Source organism: Cynoglossus semilaevis, unplaced genomic scaffold, assembly GCF_000523025.1.
Source record: "Cynoglossus semilaevis isolate Cse_v1.0 unplaced genomic scaffold, Cse_v1.0 scaffold261, whole genome shotgun sequence".
Taxonomy (NCBI): domain Eukaryota; kingdom Metazoa; phylum Chordata; class Actinopteri; order Pleuronectiformes; family Cynoglossidae; genus Cynoglossus; species Cynoglossus semilaevis.
The window spans coordinates 2,584-11,440 of record NW_007585133.1 but is presented as its reverse complement, the minus strand read 5'-3'; the positions used below and the strand labels follow the sequence as shown (position 1 = coordinate 11,440).

At 40.8% G+C, this 8,857-nt stretch overlaps 1 protein-coding gene across 4 annotated transcripts in view; it reads right to left on the bottom strand.

The window, feature by feature from the left end:
- Window positions 1–8,619, bottom strand: part of LOC103398856 (EGF-like repeat and discoidin I-like domain-containing protein 3) — a 116,925-nt gene extending 108,306 nt beyond the window's left edge. For 2 of the 4 annotated variants that reach the window (XM_017030947.2, XM_008337605.3), the window contains exon 1: window positions 8,101–8,619. In XM_017030947.2, the coding sequence (XP_016886436.1) occupies window positions 8,101–8,179 (79 nt within the window). In that variant the 5' untranslated portion in view covers window positions 8,180–8,619. The remainder of the gene's footprint in view (window positions 1–8,100) is intronic. The other 2 variants (XM_008337604.3, XM_008337606.3) reach the window with 2 other exon arrangements.
- Between the last annotated feature and the right edge of the window lie 238 nt (window positions 8,620–8,857).

Genomic DNA, 8,857 nt, shown 5'->3' with positions numbered 1-8,857 from the left:
TCCCTGCGACGCTCCCGCATGCGATTATCTACCCTGATGGCTAATGCGATTAAACTATCCAGGCTGTCCGACTCGTCTCTAACAGCTAATTCGTCTTTAAGTGCTTCGCTTAATCCCTGTCGAAAAACCCCCTGAAGAGATTCCTCATTCCAGCCCGACTCTGCTGCCAAGGTTCTGAAATCTATGGAGTAGTCCGCTACACTGCGGGTACCTTGGCGAAGGGACAGTAAGCGCTGACTTGCATCTTTGCCTTTAATGGGATGATCAAATACCTTCTGCATCTCCGACACAAAACGGGCATAAGATGAGTTAATCCACGGAGAGTCCCTCCAAACCGCTGCACCCCAAGCTCTAGCCCTCCCAGTTAGCAATCCGATAATGAAGGCGATCTTGGATTTATCCGTAGCGTAAGTCTGCGGCTGTAATTCGAAAACCAGAGAGCATTGCAGCAGAAAGGCTTGACACGTCCCCAGATCACCATCATATCGTTCCGGTGCTGGGACGTAAGGCTCTCTAGGCAGATACAACGGCATCGCCGGAGGTGGACCAGAAGCGACGGGAGTCGTTAGAGAAGGTGGGAGTGGGGCAGCCCTGGACTGACTCTCCAGCCTAGACACTGAAACAGACAGACCTCTCAACGTCTCCACGACGTCGAGAGAGCGCTAGGTCATGTTGGCCAACGAGGGTTCCTTGAAATGCCAGAGCTTGGCGGAGATCCGAGGAGGCTTGAAAAAACGTCTCCGAGACCGCTGGGTCAAAATCCTGGTCAGATCGTTCTGTCATGTTTTTAACTGGTAATGACCCAAATGCAGGCTCAGACGACGTTACGTGAACAAACAAAGATTTATTTTCTAAGTTAACTTCAATAGAAATCACAAGGAACAATAGTTCAAGTCAATCTGGACGTTAGCAACCACGGTGGCTGAACAAACGATCTGACGACCAGTGGTAGAAAGGCCAGGGTTCTTATGCCGTCAGCGTGATGGGTTGATTGAAGGCAGGTGCTGAGGAACGGCAGGTGCGCTCCAGTGACCAGCCAGGCAGAGTCAGGGAAATGCGCCATGCCCACTACACAGACAGAGAAGAGTGCACAACACAAGAATGGGGAAAACACAGGGAAACACAGGGAACGACAATCCCGACTGTCATCGTGACATTTTTAGTTTCTCAATGTTGTACTGTTTATTTATTTTATTTTATTTTATTTTATTTCACAGAAATAAAAATGGCTGAGTAACTTTTCTTTGTCAACTGCTTTCAGGAGAATGTATTCCAACTGTGGGCTCTCTCTCTATCTATTACACAGACAAGTATGAGACTGCTATTGATCTTCTTAGTCAATGCTCCTCAACAAAGTGAAGTGCCACAAATCACCAAAATATCAACCTCTTATGTCAAAAGACTTTAAAATGCCAATGCTAACACCCAGGATGATTAGAGGCTTTTTTTAAACCAACGGTGCAATGTCATATGATATTTCACTGTGAAGTTTTTAAATGTAGACAGGTGTTGGCAATGCCTCCGATTGAGCTTACAATCTTTTCTAGAGTCTGCTCCAGGGGTATTTTCAGTCATGGTTGACCTCTAACAAAGAGGTTACACGTCACAGAATGATGGGTTTTGGATGACTGATTCTAATGACGAACCTAGATGACTCTAATGTAACAGTGACATTGTCTTTTTTGTGCTGCTTGTCAGCAAAATCCTCTATTATTTTTTATACTAATATAAATAATATTTATTTTAATCTTGTTATCTTGTTTAAACTGTTATCAAAAGATTGTCTAATGTGACGACAGTAAACACTTTTTGTTAAACACAGAAATACTTTTTTAGGCTTGAAATAGTCTTCTGTTAAGAGAGAAGGAAATAAAGCAGCTCTAAGCGTTTTTCTGCTTGGTATCCTTACTGTAGTTTACCCACTCACTGCAGGTATCCAACAGAGCTACACCACCCATATATAACCCAACCTATAGGATTATTGATGTTAAAGTATGGCCAAGTACAAGGGCGACAATAGAAATTGTATCAGGACAACCCTAATAATAATAGTAAAGTGGTCATCCTTATCATTACTGCACCAAAAACCTGATGATAGAACCTGTTACAACGCCTGTCCTATTTTTAGGTCAATGGACCATGAATCCACAGAAGGGAGACATTTATCTTTTTTTAGACCATTAAAAGACTGTACTTTAAAGTTTGAAGGTGACCCGGATGCTTTTCACTTAACTTAAAATTAACATGATTTTCATCCTGGCTCTCCCAACACACCCCAAAGGTAATCCGCAACATCTGGACAGGTAATATTCCACTCAAAACAATAGCACATTTGTTCTTGGCAGATGGAATAACACTTTATGCCACTGCCTCAAATAAACCATCTGAGAAGTACTGAGAAATATTGCTGGACATATTGCTCATCTGAACTAAACATAACCATTTCAACAGCATTTAAAAAAAATATATTATATGTAACAAATATATTCATTTTTGTGCCCAAACAATTACTTACAAACACTTTTTTAGCGTGTTACCAAACACAGAGCTGTGTTCAAACACAACCAAATAGGCAGTTAATGTACTAGAGTGGCAAAATATATAGTACATTTTTTTTAAATAAAATAGCGCAAATTTGAAACCCTGATGATGACATAAGGTTTACAACAACTAATAACAAACAGATTGTCCAATAAAGTGTCCATTACAATCTCCTGGAGACCGGGATTCAATGAAAGGGAATATCAGAGTGATGGATGGAGAGAGAAGTAATATTTAAAGATGCACAGCACGTTGATTAATAAAGTTTTAGTCATCAATATTCAACCAGGAATGGCTTTTTAATTCATGTTGATAAACGCATATCTGCTTTTTGGCTTCAATTGCATCATTTACAGTGTGCTCATGCAAAAGAGGAGATGGTTTAATGATTCAATTTTAGCTCCATCACCTCAGTCAGCACACTGTTAGCAGGGGCTCCTGATTAAAGTATGTCTCCAGAATGGGAATGAGTAGCCACAGCTCCTCAGGGTTTGAAGGGTGTAAGAACTTATGCCATCTGCATCCATCTGATCTTTGATAAGTAGATTTTCGCTCGGATGGAGGAGTTGAGAGGGGTGCGGCAGCGGGGGAGGGGGGGGGGGGGGGGTTACCTTACTAATCAATAATTAGTAATCATATTTTTTACTGAATTTACATGTTTGGTCTACGCACCTTTAAGGGAATAAAGAAAGGAATACCATTCTAGAGACATAAAACCAAAAGTCAAAAAAGCAGATGTTCCAGAAAGACAGAAATGTGTCAGGAAATTATCTTTTGCTTGAAGAATCCTAAAAATGACAGAGGTCTCTGTGTTATTCAGAACTCATTTTCATTTTCAGTCATTTACCGATAAAAGAGCTAACCTTTTCAGACCTCTTTATCTCCACACTGAATCAAAAATAATTTATTCCACTCATTGATTTTGTGTAAGAAGGTGGGCCCTTCACTCACAGCCTAATAAAGAATGACTAATGCTATTCTGACACGTTCCTGGTCAAACTGGGTGAGCCCAGAACATTCAGCTGTGCCTGCACTGAAAATCCACCCTGATGCGTGTCAGTAAGATTTGCATTCCTGTCTCCAAGCTCACCCGTGCCACACACACACACACACAAGCATGTGCAAGACGTCCAGGCAGTTTTCTCACTTCGCACAAATGTGTTTGAATCACAGATTTGTTTTTGGAACCTGAACTGAATTGAAATGAACTGTATGCTAATATTTAAATAATACTCTCTTCTATGTGCATGCATGTGATTTTGTGTTGTATGTGTGTGTGGTCATTAATTAGTCCTTAGCTGTGACCTAGTGGGGCTTCTTGAAATCACATTAGAGGATTGACTGTGTGTGTGTGTGTGTGTGTGTGTGAGAGTTCTTAGTTACAAGAAGGAAGAAATATATTTGAAACACACTGAAAATGTTTAGATTCTGTTTTTGGTTTGTGTTGCCAATGGCTTCTGAAATGACTACAATTGCAACAAGATTCTTGTTTACGTCAATAGAAAACACAAAACATGTTTTCCAGTCATGCGACTTTAACCTGGTTAATTTGGTTTAAAAAGCTTTGTGAATAACAACATCAGATATTGATTAAAGGAAAGTGAAAAAGAACAGGCAATGTCCCCTTTTTCTAAAAGCTCAGATCAGTCTTTGTGGTTCAGGGTCATGACGTGTTCGCAGACTGTTCCAATTCACAAGCTGACGAGCAAATCTGCTTAATAGATGATAAGCCTGATTGGATGCAGGGCTTGGCCTATAGAGCATAACGTGCCAGCAGCAGCAGTAGCTGAGTGAGACATTCATGATTAGTCAGAGAAAAGAAAGAGGACCCAGCAGCAGTGACACATTAGCTGTGTTACAGTTGCCATAAGTTGAACAAACTTATTTACTTCTTTGGCGTGCATTTCATCACTCCATTACTTCTCTAATAGGTCAAGCTTATAATAAACAAAGATCAACGTATCTAATAACATTAGTGCAAAATAAACTTGACTGTTATTAAAGATTTCCCTGCTTATTAAATAGCTTCAGATATAACTAGAATGAAAACAGTGACAATTTCCAACTGGAGAGCAGGTGGTTTGATTTGTAATGTGATTTCTATTGTTGGATATTCTGGATTAAATCTATTCCATACTATAGGTCGACTTTCATTGCCTTGTTTGGATTCCATTGGATATCAGGGTGGCTGATCTAACAGGGCTCTGACCTCTCTCCACTGATTAAAGACAGTGCCATTTAAAACCTGAGTGAAGGGCACGCTGGAGATAGCTTGTCAGCTATTGTGGTTAAAAGTCACCTGTATATCAACTATAACCTTCAGCAGCCAGTGCACAGATGAGCTGTGATACGTCCATTTAATTTGCTATTTAAATTTGCAATTAAGTTATGTCTCTGCCGAATTAAAAAATATATAAAAGTAACATCTGCAAAAAATGTATGGTAATTTTATTGTTTTTAAATATTAATTTATTAATAAATGTTATTAACAATTAATAAAAATATATTTTAAAAATATATATCAGGAAGTCGATTCCTACAACCAACATTAATTTAACATTCATTCATTACAGCAGCAGTCCCCAAACTGTGGTCTGTAGACATGTACCAGTGAGTGGGTAATTTGGCACCGGGCCACACGGAAAGAATTAATAATTCACTTAATTTATAGAGAATCTGATTATTTCTTTCTCTGATGCTTACAGAAAAAATGTTTTATTTTAAAATTTCCCCCTACCAAATGAATGTTTAATCTTTTATCAGCCAGTTTTCCCGGCTGATACCAGGAAAACCAATCCTTTGTAAATGTTTAGGGACTAATGCCTTACGATATATAAGACTTTTGATCAGTTTGAACAGTTGAGCAACTGAGGAGGGTGTTTGTAGTTTTGGAGCAGAATTGTATGCCTATTCTTGTTGTAAATATGTCAGTAGGAGAAAGATCTGGACTGCAGCCTATACTTCATGTTTCTGACACCATGTCTTGCTAGGTATTGCTCTGCTGTACAATCCACGGAGTTGCTAAAAAGAGGAGTGATCCTGACAATAGCATATCAACCCAGGACTTTCAGCACTAGCCGCATCACCAGTGATACCTTCACGAATATACAGATCATACTAATTCATCACAGTATGATCATTGACACCCTAGTTTGCACCTTGCTGATTTAAGGGGTTTAAGTCTGTTTCATGGAATTTGGTTTTAAGTTATTCTACCATCGATTAATTTAAACATGTATTTGCCCCGGTGATGCAGTAGTTTTCTCCTCTGCCTTTCAGTACATTTGCTCTGCTGATGTGATTGATTTACAAACCTGAGCTTTTGTCATGATCGATACATCTAATGCATCGTGGCTATTGAAGTCTTCTGTGCGTACACTGCAGTAAAACTGTGCATTTGCTGAACATTATAGTTAAATGGTCTGTACTGAGTCTACAGTGTTCCATGAGTCCAAAGCTGTAAGAAGTTACATAAAGCCCACAGATGCATGACAGTAAGGTCTATTGTTCTTCTGTAAGTACTTGATGCCATTCCTTCTGGCTGAGGAGGAATTTAAATTCTCTGAGCACAATTCTAATATCTAAAGTTTCTAACCGCATAACTTAAAGATCTTACTTGCATATGACAAACTCCTGCATCTGTGTAAAGCCATGCAAGACATTTGATGGAAATGAGCAGTGACCGATGATTTCAACACTAATCAGAGACTCACCAACAGCACACAATCACACCACCTCTCCAGCTGGCTGTCACTTTGCCACAAAGACTCTAATTGCATAACCATTACGACAGACGAGTCTTAAATTAAGATGCATGAAATTCATTAGAGCTGACTGTCTGTAAACAAGGCACAAAAAGCGCCCTCGAGTACAGTCATGTGCTTTGTCCAGGCGGACAGGCAGAAGCCCAAACAATGTATGAGAGTCAGAACCAGGAACCGAGTGGAGGAAGTGATGTATTGCACAGTGGCTCGGAACAATGCGGTCTGTTTTACCTGAAGGCCAATGTTTCTACCCCATCAATTCGTCTTAGTGGACAGAGGGACCCTATGACATCCTCACTACAGCCTTTGTTAGCAGATGACTCTGAAGACATCTGCTCAATCTGAGCTGAGAGATTTAATCTTGCATGTGTTGAATATGAAATTACTTCTAATGATGGTGGTAAATGAAAGCCGGCTTTGTTTGCTTTAGAGCCTGTGAGTTTTGAGTTATTCCTTAGTCTTTAGAAATTGCAAAAAAGCTGACTAACAAAACAAAGTCGAGCTGCTGGAAATAAAAAAGCTCATGTTGACACCAGACTTTCTCTCTCTCGCTGTCTCTCCCTCTCCTCCTTAAAACAAAGCAGGGGATGAGGTGACAGCAGTATTCAGCTTGAAAACAGATGGGCCAAGATCCCACTGCAGTACCACACATTCAAATGTGTTATGATTAATTAGGAGACTATGGTTCTGGATGTATTTTTACCTTACTGAGCCCCTGAAACAAGTCGACCCATAGCACCGAGGCTCCCCGTGTCTCCTCCTTAGTCATTACGCCATTCTGGCAGGGAGTACTACTATCTTGTAAAGGCTGACATAGTTGACACTGCAGGCTTAGGGAGCCTTACAAAGTCTGCTTTAGGCAGACTGCTGCTGTAGACTGAGGTCTGTCTGACATGTGTGACTCCTGAGGCAAGCATGTTGCCAAATGAATGGAGACAGTGAAGATGGCATGACCCACTTCACTAGGGGTTTAACTACCCTGAAGTGTGTTCTTTGCTTACACAAGATGTGGCTCTGTGTGCTGTTAAATATACATTGCACACAATATAATTAACCAACTGTTTTTGGAGTATATTTGCATGTCAAAAGAGACCAATCTAATCATTTCTTATAAATCGGACTTGCAATGTGAAGATAGGGTTGTGCTCGTTATGTTATCTAATTCAACGCACACTGAAGGCTCTTAGGAATATCGAACGATAACATCAGGGTCTGCCTGGACGTACCGTGGGTTTTTTTTATTTTTAATTCGCCTATTCCAGTTAGTGACGGGAGAGGAGGAAGTGCTTCCCTCTCTGTTTTAATCGAACTGGGCCATACATGGACGCACAGCTCATTCAGTTATCAGGTGAAAGCATCTGAGAGGAGAAACAAGGAGAGAACAGCTGAAGAACAGCAGTTAGGAGGGCGCACATAATTCAGGCGCAGCCGAACACGTTTGCACAAAAACGGAAACGTGCGCTCCTGGGTTTTGCGGGAAAACCAATGGATTTAACATAAACAAACGTTTTGTTTTTTTAAGGATACAGGCAAATGAATAAAAAAAATAGTTAAATCAAATAACCAACAACACATTGGATTCAGAAAGAGGAACGCGCATCACATTTTGATGCGCGTGGGTTTAATGTATTCACTTGGCCATTCCCATCAGCAGCCTCCCGCCTGTCTTTTAAGATCAATGTGTGCCTGAGCTTCTCCTTTCTCCTAATACGGATACTGTTTGGTTTTTTTTCTTACTAGTTTATTTCACATATTCATTAGTTTGTTGTTGGTACATTATTACTTTGCCAATTACCTTTAGCATGCTGCGGGACAGCGGCGCACAGACACAGGGCGAAGGAAAGAAGCAGCGGTCCCATCCTCTCTCTCATCATGGACAGTCCGACTTCCAAGGTTACACTGACGTGGGGATGAAAAGCAAAAGCTCAAAGTTGTCCCTGTGTGGTGGTGGATGTGGCTACTGCAGGGTTGGGTTGATATACGTCCTCTGTGGTAACAGGGGTCCTGTGTAATAAAGTCGGCAGAGAGCGAGATACTCTCGCCTCGTGGAGTCTGAGGCGCAGAAACAAGTGAGCGAGCCTGCGAGTGTCCCTCTGTGTGTCTGCGTGTGTGTGTGTTGCTCCTACAGCTGCTGCTGCTGCTGGGGTGGAGGTGGTGGAGGAAGTGGTGTTTGGTCCCTTCCCCGCTCGTACCGCAGTGGTGAGATGTGGTGGAGAGAGCGACGTGGTGCGCACTCAACACTCATACATTGAGAGAGGCTGTCAAGACAGAAGTAGATGGAAAAAGACATAGTTTCCTGCAAAGATTTCCAAAATAAAGCTCCCGAACCAATCCTAATGTGAAGTCATTACAGCACACTTGATTATTGAAAAAGGTAAAAAGGGAAATCCGTCAGGTTGAAGTTATGGTTAGAGGCAGGGCTTTATTCTTGTTATGATGCAATGACAGAAAGGGGCAGTTTCAGAATATCAAAACAACAACAACAACAATAATAATGTAATTATGATTATTATTTTTATTGCACATCAAATTATTCTAATAAAATATTATTG